This window comes from Hypanus sabinus, chromosome 4 (genome assembly GCF_030144855.1).
Source record: "Hypanus sabinus isolate sHypSab1 chromosome 4, sHypSab1.hap1, whole genome shotgun sequence".
Lineage (NCBI taxonomy): Eukaryota > Metazoa > Chordata > Chondrichthyes > Myliobatiformes > Dasyatidae > Hypanus > Hypanus sabinus.
The window spans coordinates 68,317,113-68,336,857 of NC_082709.1; the positions used below are offsets into that span (position 1 = coordinate 68,317,113).

General features: G+C 40.3%; 1 protein-coding gene across 1 annotated transcript in view; it reads left to right on the top strand.

Moving 5' to 3' along the window:
• Positions 1-19,745, top strand: part of bard1 (BRCA1 associated RING domain 1) — a 249,638-nt gene that overhangs the window by 189,968 nt on the left and 39,925 nt on the right. The window contains exon 9 of the mRNA XM_059967354.1: positions 9,216-9,308. Coding sequence (XP_059823337.1) covers positions 9,216-9,308 — 93 coding nt within the window. The remainder of the gene's footprint in view (positions 1-9,215; positions 9,309-19,745) is intronic.

The following is a 19,745-nucleotide window of genomic DNA, read 5'->3' on the forward strand; positions in this document are numbered from 1 at the left end:
CAAAGCCATTTGCTAAATGTAATTTAACCTAAACCAGAAGTCACCCCAACAGTGGTCACCAAGTGAGACAGAATAACAAATTGCATTAGTTCTGGCTGAGAAAAGTTGGTAAAGGCTTGTTAATTGCAACTTGTCGGTCAGGAGAAGATGTAAGTAGAATGAAGTGGATGAAAGCATAAGAGAGGAAGAAAAGGATGTGTTCGAACGGTGTGATAGGAAACAGCAATTCTGCAATAAACGGGAATGCTGGAAATTACTGCAAGCCAGTCAGTAGGAGAGAGGTGATGACTAGTTGGAACTGTGAGATACACATGAGAAATATATCAAAACCATGCTGGAAATACCTTGCAGATCACACGGTAAGGTGTTTCCACCACTTGTGTTATTTCAGATTTGCAGCAGTTGCAGTTTTCTATACCTTGCATTTATAGCATTGCTTCATAATTTCCTCTCTTCATTGATTTCCTTACATTTTCATCTGCTCCAGATGGAACAACTGCAATTAACGAACCTTCAGCATTTCTAAACTGCACCAGCATCTTTTGTTTAGTTGCAGTCTCCTCTCCCCTCCATCCTATCACAGCTGTTCACTTTGACCTCTCCACACCTTTCCCCACCCATTCTTTCCCTGCTCCTCAGCTAATTAGTTTTTCCTTGTTATTATGGAAGGTTATCAACTTACAATGCCAATACTCTTTGGCTCTCTGAAAATCCTGTGGAATCTCAGAATTTCAGATTTCTAGCGTCTGCAGGGATTTTTTGTCTAATGCCTGTATTGTACCCCAGTTTCTTACTTACTGAAATACATTTTTGAAAAAAATTATGCATCTTTTGAAATTCCAGATATATTATATATTTGCTTCCTAATCTATCCTGCTACGTATATTGACAAAAATTTAGATTTTCAAAATAGTATTTACCTTTCATAGAGCAACATTGACTCTGCTGAATCGCTTTACTCTTTTGTAAAACAGAGATGGGAAATTAAGAGGTAGGAATTCATCCTCTAATATATGAGCACTGTATTTTTCATATGAAATTCATTCCATTGAAATCCACGAGCCAAACTTCAGAAGCTGAATTCTATACGCATTATTGTCACACTTCTGATGACATTCCTTCTATTCCTAGGATTGGAAATTAAAATATTAAATGTTGAATTTTTCAGCTGGTTCAGAATGAAGTTAAAGTGATTAATAGGCTGTTAACAATTATCCAAAATAGCAGAGGATTCTGTGCTAGTGTGAAATGGGCATTTGAAAGAGATGTACTGAGAATCATTATTGAGGCTCAACACTGAAAATGTTAAATATAATGATTTTTGAGGTGGGAGATTGAACCTCTAAGATTACATTTTGTCTTAAAACATAAAACAAGATTTAAACAAAAATAAGTTATGTTTATGAGACTTAAAGAAACAGTTATAATTTTCACTTAAATTGAAATTCAGTAGTGTTTTCATACAGTTGGCAGGTGATATGAATACATAAAGAACAATGAGGAAGTGCTGATGTTGATTAATTACTTTGCCTCAGTATTTATTGCAGAGAAAGGAGATGTTGTGCCAGTTATCATAAGGAAACCTGCATTAAATGAAGTGAAATTCAGCGGGTGAATTGAAGGCTGCATCCATGGTACTTTACCTGCCTTCATTTTAGTGTTCCAGCAATAATAAAGATAAGGTCAAGCTTTAAGTTATAAACTTTACGGTATCATTGTGCTAATGAAATCATGCCTTCTGTAGAGTCAAATCTCCCGCCTATTTAACTCTATGATTGATTGTACATTTGTGAAATGCATTTTATGATGCATCACCTTCTTTACTGTTTTTGCCATCCTCAGCAGCTTCCAGTTTTATCCTGTGATGAATGAGTTGGCAAGCCTCAAATTTAATCAGTTGCTGAGGTGATCAGGGCCTTTGTCTTTTGTTAATTTAATTATTCACATGTTATCATTGTCCTTCAGTTTCAGCTCATCACCTTCCTTGTCGTGTCACAATTTTCCTAACTTTTATTTTGTTTCAGCCTCTCAAAATCCTGCAAGGGAAGGGGAGAGAAGATGTGGTGATAGGGGGTTCAGCAGTTGGGGGAATGGACAGGAGGTTCTGCTAATGTGAAAGAGATCCCTCGATGGTGTATTGCCTCCCAGCTGCTAGCCTCGGAGATGTCTCAGATCAAGTCCACGGCATTCTTGTGACAGGGTGAACAGTCAGAAGCTGTGGTACATATTGGTACTAATGACATAGGTAGGAAAAGGGATGAGGTCCTGCAGACAAAATATAGGGGCTAGCAAGGAAACTGAAAAGCAGGATCTCCAGGGCAATAATACTGTGTCACAATCCAGTGGGCATCTGTTCTGGGGAAGGTATGACCTGTACAAACTCAAGAGGGACCAATGTGCTTGCAGAGCTGTTGGGGAGTATTTAAGCTAGGTTGGCAGGGGGTTGGCAACCAGAGTGATATGTCACAGGATAAAGTAGTTAGTGTAAATGGGCTGAGGAAGGATTGGTAGTAGATAGAGGATAACTGCAATCAGTTGGATGGGTTGAAATGTGTTTAGTTGAACGCAAGAAGCAACAGAAATAAGGGTGCTGATCTTAGAGCATGGATCAATACGTGGAACTGCAACATTGTGGCTTTTACAGAAATTTCACTGCCACAAAGGCCGGAATGGCTGCTAGATATTTCAGGGTTTCTATGTTTCAAAATGAGGTAAAAAAGGTGGGGGAGCGGCATTGCTAATCAGAGATGGTATCACTGTTGCAGAAAGGGAGGTTTGTCATGGATGTATCATCTACTGAGTCAATTTGGGTGGAAGTCAGAAGCCAGAGGGGAGCAATCACTATTGGGAGTGCTTTGAAGGCCTTTCGTCACAACTGGGATGCTGAGGAGCAGTTTGATAGGCAGATTTCGGAGAGAGGCGGCGAGGAAGTCTACCCCTCCTACAAAAGACCAGGTGCTGTGTCTCACCGTGGCTGATGTGAGAGTGTGCAGAGTCACAGACCCTGTGCAGAGTCAACCCATGGAAGGCTGCTAGACCAGACGACATTCCTGGTAGAGTGCTCAGAGGATGTGCAGACCAGCTAGCAGATGTTCTCACTGACAGCTTCAACGTCTCCCTAGGCAGCGCCGCCGTTCCAACGTGCTTCAAGGCCGCCACCATCGTCCCTGTGTTGAAGAAGTCTTCAGTGTCCTGCTTAAATGACTACCATCCTGTTGCACTCACATCCATCATCATGAAGTGTTTCGAGAGGCTCGTCATGAGGCACATCAAGACCCTGTTGCCCCCCTCACTGGACCCCTGCAGTTTGCATACCATCCCAACTGCTCAACGGACGACGCCATTGCCATCACACTCCACCTGGCCCTAACCCACCTCGTCAAAAAAGACATGTACGTTCGAATGCTGTTCATAGACTTCAGTTCAGCATCCAACTCAATCATCCCTCAGAAACTGATTGGAAAGCTGAGCCTAATGGGGCTGAACACCTCCCTCTGCAACTGGATCCTAGACTTCCTGATTGGGAGACCTCAGTCAGTCCAGATCGGAGGCAGCATCTCCAACAGCATCACACTGAGCACGGGGACCCCCTCAGGGCTGTGTGCTCAGTCCACTGCTGTTCACTCTGCTGACCCATGACTATACTGCAACACACAGCTTGAACCACATCATCAGGTTCGCCGATGACACGACCGTGGTGGGTCTCATCGGCAAGAACGACGAGTCAGCTTACAGAGAGGAGGTGCAGCGGCTAACGGACTGGTGCAGAGCCAACAATCTGTCTCTGAATGTGAACAAAACAAAATAGATGGTTGTTAACTTCAGGAGGGCACGGAGCGACCACTCCCCGCTGAACATCAACGGCTCCTTGGTAGAGATCGTTAAGAGCACCAAAGTTCTTGGTGTTCACCTGGCGGAGAATCTCACCTGGTCCCTCAACACCAGCTCCATAGCAAAGAAAGCCCAGCAGCGTCTCTACTTTCTGCGAAGGCTGAGGAAAGTCCATCTCCCACCCCCTATTCTCATCATATTCTACAGGGGTTGTACTGAGAGCATCCTGAGCAGCTGCATCACTGCCTGGTTCAGAAATTGCACCATCTCGGATCGCAAGACCCTGCAGCAGATAGTGAGGTCAGCTGAGAAGATCATCGGGGTCTCTCTTCCCGTCATTACGGACACTTACACTACACGTTGCATCCACAAAGCAAACAGAATTATGAAGGACCCCACGCACTCCTCACAGAAAATCTTCTCCTTCCTGCCATCTGGGCAAAGGCACCGAAGCATTCAGGATCTCATGACCAGACTATGTAACAGTTTCTTCCCCCAAGCTATCAGACTCCTCAATACCCAGAGCCTGGACTGCCACCTTACTGCCCTATTGTTTTGTTTATTATTTATTGTAATACCTGCACTGTTTTGTGTACTTTATGCAGTCCTGGATAGGTCTGTAGTCTAGTATAGTCTTTTTCAGTGTGTTTTACTCAGTTCAGTCTAGTTTTTCTACTGTGTCATGTAACACCACGATCCTGAAAACAGTTGTCTTGTTTTTACTGTGTACTGTACCAGCAGTTATGGTCAAAATGACAATAAAAAGTGACTTGACTTGACTTGATAAAAAGATTGTTCTCAGGGGTGACTTCAACTTCCCTAATATTGGTTAGTACCTCTTTAGTGCAAAAGGTTTAGATGGGGAAGAATATTTTAAATGTATCTAGAGATTCAAGGAGAGGCTATACTGTTCTCAGGCAACAGTACAATGGGAGTATAAAGGTTGTTTAGGGGAGCACATGCATGGGGTTCTGCATAGGTTAGTCCCATTGAGGCAGTGACAGGATAGCAGGGTGAAGGAACCATATTTGACAAGAGGTGTAACATTCGTCAAGAGTCAGAAGAAAGCATACTTAAGGTTTAGGAAACAAAATTCAGACAAGGCTGTTAGGAGTTATAAGGTAGCCCCTATTGTGTGCTCCTGTTTTATATTAGGCAACCAACCTTGATTCAGTACTGAACACAAATGGATGTGCCAGGAACACCTACAAATGAGACCCCCAACTAACACTCCTCCTAAGTAGCAAAATTAGATAGAGCTAAGTAAATGATTCCACAGCTAGGTGCTATAATAAAAACAGTACTGTTCTGTCACATCTTGGACAGTTAAACCAAGGACATAGATACCATTCTTAGCAATGGCAGAGCTAAACACTTGAGCACCAAATGCAAGGCTTGAAACACTTATAACCATTGTCAGTCAGAAGTGATAAATGGATGGTACAAATCTAAATCCTGTGTTTTTGGATTATGTAACACAAAAACAGGACATTTGACCCACCATATCTAGGTTGTCCATCAAGTAACTCTGCATAATAAACCCATTTACCAGCACTTCGACTGCAGCCTTTTGTCAATTGGTGGTTCAAGTACTTGTGTAGATAAGTAAATGTTGCAATAATACCTGTTTCCACCATCCAATCATGCAGTGTGTTCTAAAGTCCAACACCATCTGGGTGAAAAACACTCTTCCTCAGGTCCCCCTTTAAACCTCATGGCATTAACATTAAACTTATGACTGCTAGAGGGGTAAAAAAAAGTTTACTACTATCTACCCTATCAATATTCCTGATAATTTTTGTACCACTGTCAACCTCCCCCTTAAGAAAACAAACCCAGTGTCTCAAGGAAAGTAAACACAGCCTTATCTAGTCTTCCTGTGGGCAAAACTGACTGCCTTGATGTCAGAGCAGCATTTGACCGCAAGGAGCAAAAAGTCTTGGTAAAACTTCAGCATCAAGCTGAAAACATTATAATGGCTGAAGCCATACCTTGTTCAAAGGAAGAAGTCTTTGATTATTGCAGTTCAATCACCCCAAGCTGCAGGATATTACTCAGGAGTTCCTTGGAGCAGTATCCTGAACCAAAATATCATAAGTGACCTACCTTTCATCATATGCTTAAAAGTCAATGCTCTGATGCATTCCATTCACAACTCCTCAGCAAGTGAAGCATTCAATGCACGTATGCAGAAAGATAGACAACTTTCAAGCAGAGGCTCCGAAGTGAAGTCATCCATCATCGTAAATGTTTATTGCCCCCTTTAGCATATTGTGCTTCATATTGTCCCAGCTGTTCTCACAATTGGACATAATAAATCTCAATGACACTGTATCAAAGCCAAGCAGAGTCCTCCTTTGCGTTCTAGTCCAGGTATACTTACCAATTATTAAATGATGTTATCTAGTTATTTGTCACATTGCTGTTTGTAGGACCTTGCAGTGAGTAAATTGGTTTTAGTACTTTCATATTATAAAAGTGACTGATATTCACTCTGCAATGTTGTCAGAGAATTGTTCAATTTTTCATAAGTTTTATACAAATGGTAAATACCATACTAAAATATAGAAATTGAAGAGAAATTATGAGCAATTTTGTGCATTAATATGTCAAGGGTGGAAATGGTGTGTTAATGGTGGAAACTGTTTGAAAGTATGCTTAATAAATTGTCACATTAAGCTGCATTGTTAAGCAACCATTAATGTCATTTTATTTTAAAATAATATTGTAACTCAAATGTGCCAAAATCAGCAATAACTAACCATTTTCCATTAGGTGAAACTGACAGCGATATGTAAATCATATTAGAGGCCAAATATTTGAAATAGAGAAAATAATAACAGATATAGATTTTACATTGGAATTAAAGGATTAGGGTAAATCAAACAAATATTTTATGTTTCATCTTTTGATTTAATACTTTATGGAAGTTTTGAGTTACTGTCTGACTGTAATATCCCTGCAGACGACGTGCTGCAAGGTGATTCAATCTAGATATTTCACTAACCTATAGGGCAGTGAAGAAGCTCTTCTTGAAGTTAATTATTATGGGCTGATGTATTACAAGAGAATAATTGACCAATGGTATTTCCTTCAAGGATAGAACTATCACACTAAAGTCATATATGTTTATTTTTTGTTTCCTTCCTTGGCTTTTTGTTCTGCCACTCTCAGGACCATGACAGTTAATGCAATACAACAACTTTATTCCTTTCCTACCTTTCTCTGGATACTGGCTAGAACTGCAAATATCTCTAGTCTTCTCACATAAAATGCTGGTGGAATGCAGCAGGCCAGGCAGCTTCGTTCTATAGATGCTGCCTGGCCTGCTGCGTTCCACCAACATTTTGTGTGTGTTGCTTGAATTTCCAGCATCTGCAGATTTCCTCGTGTTTGCAATCCCTAGTCTTCTGTCTGTTTCTTCTAGCCATCGCTGAACAATGCAAATATTTGAATTGTGGGGAATGTAACAGTTAATTCAAGTGGTGCCCTCACATTCCTAAAGGTGTACTTCCCAAGATGGAGAATGGGAATGGGGTTGGAAGCTTATTTCCCTTTTCAACCAGAGCAAAGAACCCTCATTATTATCTTTCAGGGTAGCAGACTTGTCACAGTCTGGGAATGTCTGCATTGTATATTTGGTCTGCAAAGATCTTTCTGATACCTTAGTCTAGACATTCCTAGTAATACTAAAAGTATTTATGTCGTGATGGTGAAATAAGCTTAACCCACAGCAGAGTCATAGCACTCCCATATCCAGCCTCAAAGTTGAGTTTATTGTCTCATGTCGTATATTTAACACTTTCAACAGAAGCTGTCCACCTCCAGCATGATTTTCAACCCCACTCTGCCAAATGCAGAACAGAAATCAAAGTACCTCCTGTACTTAATAAAGTGGCTACTGAGTGTATATTTGTGGTCTTCTGTTACTGTGGATGTGTTGTACATTCAGAGATGCTCTGCTGCATATCACTGTTGTAATGCATGGTTATTTGAGTTACTGTTGCCTTGTTAGTTTGAATAGGCCTGGCCCCTCTCATTAACAAGGCATTTGTGCCGACAGAACTGTCACTCACTGGATGTGTTTTGTATTGCACACCATCCTTCATAAACTCTAGAGACTGTTGTGCATAAAAGTACCAGGAGATCAGCAGTTTCTGAGACAGTCAAACAACCCCGTCTGTCACCATCATTGCATGGTCATAGTCACTTGGATCATATTTCTTTCCCATTCTGTTGTGTGGTCTGAACAACAACTGAACCTCTTGACCTTATCTGCATGTTTTTAATTATTGAATTGATGCTACATGATTTACTGATTAGATGTTTGCATTAACGAGCAGGTCTACAGGTGCACCTAATAAAATGGCCACTGAATGTATTTTCAGTACTCTTGTTTTTCTGTTTTGATGATGAATTGTTGCAAAAATATTTCAACAATGCATGAAAATTTAAAAAAGTTAAGATGTTTGAAAAGACCCTGCAATCGTGATCCTGATTCAGCATCTGCAGCCTCATACTCAGTGAAACGTTTCAACTTCAGTATGAGTGCAAGAAGAACTAATATTCTGTTTGTCTTATCTGCAACTTAAAACTAACTTATTCCTTTACTTTCCCAATTCTGATGGCTTCAGCTGAATCGCTAACACTCTTAATGTAGATGCTGCCTGTCCTACTGAGTGTTTCTAGCTTCTCCCATTACATTCCACGGTGACCATGTGAGTTCCATCCAGGTGCTCCGGTTTTCTCTCACGGTCCAAAGACGGATCGGTTGGTAGGTTAATTGGTCATTGGAAAATTGTCCCATGATTAAGCTAGAATTAAATGGAGGGGATTGCTATACGGCATAGCTCATAGGGCCAGAAGGGCCTACCTACTCCATGCTGTTTTTCAATAATAAGTTTCCAATATCTGCTGTTTGTTTTCAATTTTCATCTGATTTCTGCAGCTGTTTTTGCAAGCATTGATCTAGTCCATTGTTCATGGGTCACTTATGAAGAAGAGCTTATTCTGTGTGTATTATTTGCTAGTTAAGTATTTCTGTTACTAGTGTTTTTCACTGCCAATAGAAAAGCTGTCCTGTTTTTCAATTTATCAGTTCTGATATTGGCATGTGAACAAAGAAAATATTGTTGCTCATCACTTGTTAATTAGGTAATGTAATGGAACGTAGTTTAAGGTCTGTGTGTCCTTGATGTAATTCAACTTGGTGGTCATGGCTGCTCCACTTTATTTTCTGTGAATGGATAAATCCTATTATCTGAACTATCAGACCCTGACCTGCAAACTGAAGTCCATTGGGAAATAAAGGTAATGATTTGTTATGTTATGGTCTGTTTGAAAGTATTTTTAACCACAAGTTTTGATTTTCTATTTGCTTTTAGTGACGCACATTATTGTTCCCAGTGATCATGCTCCCTGTACCATGAACTGTTTGATGGGGATTATCTGTGGCTGCTGGTTTGTGAATTTGCAGTGTAAGTAATCCATTAGATTGAAATAACTACTGTAATGTGCATTAACTGCAGAAGCAACAGCAAGACCATACTAAACACAAAATGACTGAACAATGTATTTGCCTTGTTGACAGTTCAAATTATAAATATATTCTTAGAAAATCAGTTGCACTTTATAATTGTTAACTAATCATGAGTTTTCATCTGCTTGGATTTTCGTGCATCACAATGTGTTTTGCTATCACTTTCTTCTATGAAGTGAAATTGTTGATTTGACGCAACAATACAATGCAAAGACATAAAATCACTATAAATTACAAAATAAATAGTGCAAAAAAGGGAATAATGAGGCAGTGTTTGTGAACCATTTGAAAATTTGATGGCAGGGGTGGGAGGAAGACGCTGTTTTTGAATCATTGAGTTTGGGTCTTCAGACTCCTGTACCTCTTCCCTGATGGTAGTAACTTAAAAAGGGCATGTCACTGATGGTGAGGATCCTTAATGATGGATGCTGCCTTCCTGAGGTATTGTCCCTTGAAGATGTCCTTGATTGTAGGGAGTGTTTTCTACTCATATTTCCTGAACAGCTTTATGATGAGCTTTGCCAGGCTCAGCTCTGTTGTTCCATCTGTGTGCTATAGAATTTATGCTGTGAAAAAGAGTTTCATAGTTTTAATGGAATTAAATTTCCTGTGCCAGGTATACCTTGTTGTGAGACCAATCTTGTTTTACAATTTTAATTTTTCTAGTTCTTGGTGTGAAATATGGTTCTGATTTACTCATATTGGCCATGTGTCCCTAAGCAGACTATTTGTTCTTGTAAGTTGTTGTAAGATTAATTCTTTCCAGGCAACCACAGTAGAAGGGCTTTTCCTGACTGCATATTTTCATATTTTTGTGCAGTTATTAACATGGCCAAGTACTCTTTCTTGAACTCCTTGAGATTTGTGGAAACAAGTGATAAAGCTCCATGTATCACACTTGTTATGATGTGCAGTTGCAGGATAGGAATTAGAGAGCATATACCCAGTATGTTCTAGTATTATTATTTCAGTTTTCCTGTTTCATATGATATATTATTCTGCGTTTTGAAAAAAGTCAAATTACTACAACAATTCATGAAAGAAAGCTTCAGACATTTAAAATATAAGGTAAAAGCCAAGAACGCTAGAAACTCAAGATTAGACAGCATCTGAGAAAAAAGAAATAGTGAATGTTACCCATTTAACTTAAGAATGGGGAAAGGGAGAAAATACTAGTTTTCAGTTGCAGAAAGGTAAAGGAAGGATCGATTAGCTCAAAGGGAATATCTTTAATAGGATTAGACCAAATGAGTAAATGGTAGTAGCAATTAGGATCAGATTATGTCTCCTTATCTATGATATGTATTGATTAATATCGGGACCCTGAGGACTTGTGTAAATTGTGTGGTGGTTTCTTTTGAATTTATAGTCTTTTAACATCTTTGGACTATCTTTACTGTGCCCATGGTCTGTTTTTTTTTATCAATTATGGTATTGTCTGCACTGTTGTAACTATATGTTAACTATAACTATATGTAACTATGTAGTTTTGGGTAGGTCCTGTAGCTTTAGTTTTTGGTTTGTTAGGTGATAGTGTTGGTCTCCTGACTTGGTGTGTTTGGGTAGCCTTGTTTTGTCTGGTGGCTTTGGTGCTCCTTTCCGGGGAACGCGCTAAGATGGTAGCGTGATATTAATATGCAGCAGCCTCTCCGGACTCTGGATTTGGGGATTACCAAGCGTTATGTGGGTTTTCTGGTGTAGTCTGCTTTATCGTGTGCTTTTGTAATATCATTCTGGAGTAACGTTGTCTCATTTTTTAACTGCGTTGCATTTGTGGTTTCTAAATGACAATAAACTGAATCTTGTCTTGTCTTGTTGTAATGTCAAGGCTGTGTCCTTATTCTGCATTAGGCCTTGTTGTAACCATGCAGGAGGCCAAAGATGGATCAGAGTGGGAATGGGATGATGAATTAACGTGGCAGGCAACAGGAATCTCAGAGCCACTCTTTAAACTGACTTTGTTGCTGCAATGTAGAGGAGACCAAATTGTGAACACTGAATCACTGCACTAGATTTGAAGAAGTACAAGTCAGTTCCTGCTTTACCTGGGAAAAGCTGCTTGGTTTACTTAAGTGGTGGGAAGGGAAGTGGTGAGTGGATAGTTGCTGTGTGTCTCGTGGATGCAAGGGAAGTGCCATTAGACTAGGACTGCTAGCTGGGAGGTGGAAGAGCAGAGCAGATAATTGCAGAGAGCAATTCTTTCAGAATGGTGAAAGGGAGAAGGATATGTATATGTTGGTTTAATCTTTTTGGAGCTAGTGGAAATTGTGGAAAACACTGCATCTACCAGTCTACCATCTGGACATAATTACAAACTTCCAGACCCTATATTGATTCTCTAATTTTTGGTACATTGCTCTTTTTTGAGTTCATATCAAGCCTACTGACTATATCCCACGTCCTTGCTGTTCAAAGTATACTGTGCAAATGAAAAAGCAGAATCTAATCCTAATTTACTGACACTGCTAGTCTCACCCTATCTAGAGATTTTTATTTCTTTAACTAATTATGAGTAGTATGTTCTTATCTTACTTTGCACTGCTTTACAGTTTTGACTTTTGATATGCTTGTATTATTTTTAAGTTGCTTTACTGATTTTTGTTGGCTTCTGCTCAATCATCAAGAACAGTAATACTTGTTTTCTTCCTTTTAGTTGTAACTAGGAATTAACATAGTTTGAAATTAGGTTTCTAGCATGGTCAAAATGTTGTTCTGTATATCTGTATCAAGGTAGCAGGGAATTGTGCAATAACCCCTGTGATTACCTAGCATATAAAAATATTTCTCTGCAATCCTAGATATTGCTGCTTTTAGTTTTGTTAACAAGATTTCAGTTGATCATGAGGTTTGTGTTGGTTTTTGCATTTTTTGGTTTCTTCTCCTCTCAGTATTATCTACAGAGTCTAATCAATGCCAGGCATTTGCCAGAGTGCCTTACTTAATCTTTTGGATGATTGCCTTTGGTTTTCCCTTGCTGGTTTTGTCAGCTGTGACATAGTGGTAGTGTTCTTATCTCTTGAGTTAGATTATAAGTTCTGGTAAGATCAGAATCAGTTTTATTATCACTGGTTTATTACATGAAATATGATGTTTTGTGGTAGTAGGACAGTGCAAAGACATTAAATCACTATAAATTACAAAATAAATGAATAGTGCAAAAAGAAGGAATAATGAAGTAGTGTTCATAGATTGTTCATAATTCTGATGGTGGAGGAGGAGAAGCTGTTTCTGAATCATTGACTGGATCTTCAGGCTTGTGTACCTTCTCCCTGATGGAGACACAAGAAGAGGACATGTCTCGAATGGTAAAGGCCTTGAATAACGAATGCCACCATCGGTCACCACATTTTGAAGATGTCCTCAATGATCGAGCAGATTGTACCCATGATGGACACCTAAGAATTTGAAATTGTTCTCTTTTCACTACTGATCTCTCTGAGGACTGGTGTGTGTTCCTTCACCTTACCCTTTCTGAAGTTCACAATCAGTTCTTTGGTCTTACTGACATTGAATGCAAGGTGATTTTGTGACAGCCACTCATCCAGCTGATATAGCTCGCTCCTGTATGCCCTCTTGTCACCGTCTGAAATTCTCCCAAGAATTGTGTCATCAGCAAATTTGGAAGTTCAAAGTACATTTACTATCAAAGTATGTATACATTATAGAGATTCATCTCCTTACAAGCAGCCACAAAACAAAGAAACGTCAAGAGAACCCATTAAAAAGAAAGGTGGGGGGGGGGGAACAAATCATGCAAACAATAGAAGTAAGGAAATAGAATTCAGAACTGGAGTTTTACGAGAGTCAGAAAGCCAGATATCACTGCAGCTAGAGTAGGCAGCAGCCACTGTTCATCTCAAAGCCAGGTAAGTAGCCCATAAGTAGTCATTGGGCATCACCAGCGCTATCTTAAACCAAAGCCAGGTGTACCAGTTTATAGATAGTATTTGAGCTGTGCCTAGCCATATGTTATTTTCAATCCTCACAGATTGTGGTCTTTCCATTTGGAAGTTGAGGATTCAGTTGCAGAGGGAAGTACAGAGGGCCATATTTTGGAATTTTTCTATCAGAACTGTAGAAATGATTGTGTTAGACTCTGAGCTGCAATCAATAAGCAGCTTCCTAGCATAAGTATTTGTATTGTTAAAGTGATCCAAGGCTGCATGAAGAGCCAATCAGATCATATTATCGTAGACCTATTGTGAGTCCAAGTCCTTGCTGAGATGAGAGTTAATTCTATCCATAACCAACCTCGCAAATTTGGAAGTTCAAAGTACATTCAGAAGGCATTCGTTAAGCTCAGAAGGCATTCGATAAGGTGCCACATAGGAGATCGGTGAGTAAAATCAGAGCTCATGGCATTGGGGGCAGGGTTTCAACATGGATAGAGAACTGGTTGGCAGATAGAAAGCAAAGGGTAGCAGTGAATGTGTGTTTCTCGGACTGGCTGGAGGAGACTAGTGGGGTACCACAGGGCTCTGTATTGGGACCACAGCTCTTTACGATTTATGTCAATGATTTAGATGAGGGCATTGAAAACTATATCAGCAAGTTTGCTGACGATACTAAACTGGGTGGCAGTGTGACATGCGAAGAGGACGTTAGGAGAATACAGGGAGACTTGGATAGGCTGAGTGAGTGGGCAGATACTTGGCAGATGTCATTCAATGTGAATAAATGTGAAGTTATCCACTTTGGAAGCTGGAACAAGAGGGCAGAGTATTGTCTGAACGGTGTCGAGTTAGGTAAGGGAGAAATGCAAAGAGACCTAGGAGTCCTAGTTCACCAGTCAATGAAGGTGAATGAGCAAGTGCAACAGGCAGTGAAGAGGGCAAATGGAATGTTGGCCTTTGTTACAAGGGGAATTGAATACAAGAGCAAGGATGTTCTTTTGCATTTGTACAGGGCCCTGGTGAGACCACACCTGGAATATTGTGTACAGTTTTGGTCTCCAGGTTTAAGGAAGGACATTCTGGCAATTGAGGAAGTGCAGCGTAGATTCACTAGGTTGATTCCTGGGATGGCAGGGCTGTCTTACGCAGAGAGATTGGAGAGATTGGGCTTGTACACGCTGGAATTGAGGAGATTGAGAGGGGATCTGATTGAAACATTTAAGATAATTAAAGGATTTGATAGGATTGAGGCAGGAAATATGTTCCAGATGTTGGGAGAGTCCAGTACCAGAGGGCATGGATTGAGAATAAGAGGTCAGTTATTTAAAACAGAGTTGAGGAAGAGCTTCTTCTCCCAGAGAGTTGTGGAGGTGTGGAATGCACTGCCTCAGAAGACGGTGGAGGCCAATTCTCTGGATGCTTTCAAGAAGGAGCTGGATAGATATCTGATGGATAGGGGAATCAAGGGATATGGGGACAAGGCAGGGACTGGGTATTGATAGTGAATGATCAGCCATGATCTCAGAATGGCGGTGCAGACTCGAGGGGCCGAATGGTCTACTTCTGCACCTATTGTCTATTGTCTATTGTCAAAGCACTTCATCATTGTAGATGTGAGTGCAACTGGACGGTAGTCATTAAAGCAGCTGCTCTTCTTGGGTACTAGTATGATTGTTGCCTTTTGAAACAGGTGGGAACTTCTGACTGTAGCAATGAGAGATTAAAAATGTCTTTGAACCCACTGGTCAATTGGTTGGCACAGGTTTTCAGAGCCCTACGAGTTACTTCCTCGCGGCCTGTTGCCTTGCCTATTCACCTTCTTGAAAGATAGTCTGACATCAACCTCCAAGACAGAGAACACAGGGTCACTGGGGGTTGCAGGCATTATCATAGCTGTAGTTTTATTCTCCCTTTCAAAGCAAGTGTAAAAGGCATTGAACTCATCTGGGAGTGAAGCATCACTGCCATTCATGATGTTATGTTTTGCTTTATAGGAAGTAATGGTCTGCAAACCCTGTCAGAGTTAATGTGCATCCAATTCCACCTCCAACCTCATTCAAAATTGTTCTTTTGCTCTTGAAATGGCCCTCCATAAGTTGTACCTGGTTTTCTTGTATTGTCCTAGGGCCAGACTTGAATGCCATAGATCTAATACTCAGCAGACTATAAACTTCCTGGTTGATCCATGTCTTTGATTTGGGTATGTACAGTATTTCTCACAGGCACACATTTATCCCCACAGGTTTCATTTAAGTCAGTGACCGCTGTGGCATACTCATTCAGACTCAAAGATGAATCCCTGAATACAGTCCAGTCTACTGATTCAAAGCAGTCCTATAAGCGCTCCTATGTGTCCCTCGTCCATGCCTTCTTGGTCCTCACTACTGGTGCTGCAACCTTCAATCTCTGCCTATACTCAGGGAGCAGAAGTACAGCCAGATGATCAGACTTTCCAAAGTGTTGGTGTGGGATAGCAGAGTTAACCACTTTTGATGGTGGTGTAATAGTGGTCCAGTGGTCCTCTACAACTAATGGTAAAAATTATTTAGAGATTTTTTTTCAAAATGGCCTGGTTAAAATCCCCCAAAATGATGGAGAAGGTATCAGAATGTGATGTTTCAGACCTGTTTATTACATCACTCAGTTCATCTAGAGCCTGTTTGACACTGGCCTGAGTTGAGATGTACACCACTAACAAGGTGATATCTGAAATCTCCATGGCAGATAAAATGGACAACACTTGATTGCAAGATGTTCCAGGTTAGGTGTGCAGGACTGGAACATAACATCGTTTGTACAAGTGATGACATCTGTGAATTTAGAGGTGGTGGTGTTTGAGCTGTGCATAACTACACATTCATAAGTATAGAGAGAGTAGAGTAATGGTATACATCCTTGAGGTATACCTGTTTTGATTGTCAGAAAGGAGTCCTATCATCTATTCATACTGCACTGTGTTCTCCCAATGAGGAAGTCAAAGATCCAGTTGCGCATGCATATAGCTGTCTTCCCGAGTTTGATAAGTGAAACTACACCATACCTACAATATTTCTACTTTATATAGGGTGTATATTTATCATATCATTCCTGTTTTTACTAAATGTTAGTGTTATTTTAGGTTTTATGTGTTATTTGCTTTGATTTGGTGGGTTATTTTTTTGGGTCTGGGAATCCTCAAAAAATTTTCCCATATAAATTAATGGTAATTGCTTCTTTGATTTACGACATTTCGGATTACAAACGGTTTCATTAGAACGCTGTACCTTCAGATTGCGGGGGAAACCTGTAAAGGGAATTACAGAGGCACGAGAGAGGAACTGGCCAAAATTGATTGGAAGGGAACACTAGCATGGATGATATCAAAGCAACAATGGCTGGAGTTTCTGGAAGGAATTCAAAAGGCACAAGCTATATACATTCCAAAGAAGAAGTACTATTTTAATGGCAACTGTAGCTGATGAGAACATAAAACCACCATAAAAGCCAAAGATGGGACATATAATAATTAGTGACAAGTTAAAAGATTGGGAAGTTTTTAACAGCCAACCAAAGGTAACTAAAAAAGTCATAAAGAAGGAAAAGGTGGAATACAAAGGTCAGATAGCCAATAGTATTAAAGAGGATACCAAAAGTCTCTTAAGATATATAGTGTAAAAGAGAGGTGAATAGATATCAGACTGCTGAAAAATGATACTGGAGAGGTAGAAATGGGGGGGAACAAGGAAATGGCAGATGCACTGAATGAATATTTTGCATAAGTCTTCACTGTGGAAGACACTTGCGGTATGCTGGAAGTTCAAGAGTATCAGGGGGCAGAAATGAGTGAACTTGCCATTACTAGGGAGAAAGTGCTTGGAAACTGAAAGGTCTGAAGGTAGATAATTCATCTGGACCAGACACTCTACACCTCAGCGTTCTAAAGAGGTGCCCAAAGAAATTGTGGAGGCATTAGTAATGATCTTTCAAGAATTAATGGATTCTGGCATGGTTCCGGAGGACTGGAAAATTGCAAATGTCATTCCTGTTTTCACGAAGGAAAAGAGGCAGAAGAAGGAGATTACAGGCCAGTTAGTTTCCTCAGTGGATGGGAAAATGTTGTAGTTGATTTAAGGATGTGGTTTCAGGGTACTTGGAGATGCATAATAAAACAGTCCGAAGACAGCATGGTTTCCTTAAAAGAAAATCTAGCCTGACAAATCTGTTGGCATTCTCTGCAGAAATAGCGAGCAGGATAGACAAAGAAAAATTAATAAATGTTAAGTATCTGGATTTTTAGAAGGGCTTTGACAGGGTGCCACACATGAGGCTACTTAACATGTTAGAGCCCATGGTATTACAGGAAAGATACTAACATGGATAGAGGATTAGCTGATTGTCAGGAGGCAAAGAGTGGAAATAAATGGAGCATTTTCTGGTTCCACTAGGCTCTGTGTTGGGACCACTTGTTCTTACGTTATATGTCAATGATGTGAATGATGGCTTTGTGGCCAAGTTTTCAGGTGATATGAACAAAGGTGAAGAAGCGTGTGGTTTGAGGAAAGAGGCAGGCTACAAAAGGACTTAGACAGGCTAGGAGAATGGGCAAAGAAAAGCAACAGATGGAATACAGTGCTGGGAAGTGTATGGTCATGCACTTTGATAGAAGATATAAAGGCATAGACTTTATTGTAAATGGAGAGAAAATTAAAACTGAGGTGCAAAGGGAGTTGAGAGTCCTAGTGCAGGATTCTCTAAAGGTTAATTTGCAGATTGATTCAGTGGCGAAGGTGGCAAATGCAATGGGACCAAGGCATGTCCTGGGTGATGCTGGTCCTTAATGATGGATGCTGTCTTTTTGAGACATCACTTCTTGAAGATGTCCTGGATACTATGGAGGCTAGTGCCCATGGGGGAGATGACAAGTCTCTGCAGCTTATTTCAATGCTGTGTCGAATGGAGATGAGGAGGAACTTCTTTAGCCAGAGCGTGGTGAACCTATAGAATTTGTTGTCACAGTTGGCTGTGAAGATCAGATCATTGGGTATATTTAAGGCAGAGGATGACAGATTCTTGTTTAGGTAGGGCATGAAGGGATATGGTGAGAAAACAGGAGATTGGGGCTGAAAGGGAAGTGGATCTGCCATGGTGAAATGGCAGAGCAGACTAGATGGATTAAATGGCTTCATTCTGCTCCTTTATGTTATGGTTTTGCAAAGGCTCACCCTCTTGAAGGATGTTTTGACATTGGCCTTAAAGTCAGAGAAAACAATGATACTTAAACCTCGAGTACTGTCAGAGATGGTCTTTTGGATGTGATGTTAAAGCAGGGTCCTAACTACCTTTCAAATGATGCCACTATATCAGCAAATTGATTTAATATTGTCACATCTGCAGAGGTTCATTAGAAAAACTTGTCATGTGTTCTGTCCGTACCAATCAATTCATTAGAGCAATCTATTGAGGTGGTACAAGGTTAAAAACAATAAAAGAATGCAAAGTAAAGTCTTATAGAGGTAATACAGTGCAAATAGACAGTAAGATGCAAGGCCATAACCAGGTAGATAGTGAGGTCAAAGTCCATTGTATCATACTGTGGACTGACTGTTTGATAGTCTTATCACAGCAGTTTAGAAGCCATCCTTGATCCTTGGTGGTATGTGCTTTTGGGCTGTTATTTCTTTTACCAGATGCGAGAGGTGAAGAGAATGCCCGTGATACGTAGAATCTTTCATTATGCTGGCTGCTTTACTGAGGCTTTACGAAGTATAGGAGGAGTCCACAGAGAAAAGCTAGTTTCTGTGAAGTTCTGAGCTATGTTCACAATTTTCTGCAACTTTTTGTGGTCATAGGCAGAGCACTTGTCTTACCTAATACACGATGAATCTGGATCAGATGCTTTCTATAATCTTTCAATAAAAATTGGTGAGGGTTTGAGGGGACATGCTAAATTTATTTAGCCACCTGAGGAAGTAGAGACTTGGGTGAGCTTTCTTGGTTGTGGCATCTATATGTTTGGACTAAGCTAGGCTATGGGTGAAGTTCACTCCTAGCAACTTGAAGCTGTCAACCCTGACAACCACAGTACCATTAATGTAAGCAGGTGTGTGTTCAACGCTACCTCACCCACTCACCACCCCCCACCCCAACACCAGCACCCCATCTTCCTGATGTCAGTGACCACAATGGCCTGCTCTTCTGTTTTGCTGACATTGACAGAAAGGTTGACACCTTACTGCCCTATTGTCCTGTTTATTACTTATTGTAATGCCTGCACTGTTTTGTGCACTTTATGCAGTCCTAGGTGGGTCTGTAGTCTAGTGTAGTTGTTTTTTTTCCTCTGTTGTTTTTTATGTAGTTCAGTCTAGTTTTTGTACTGGTCATGTAACACCATGGTCCTGAAAAACGTTGTCTCATTTTTACTATGTACTGTACAAAGCAGTTATGGTCAAAATGACAATAAAAGTGACTTGACTTGTCATGACACCATGTCGCTAGGCTCTATC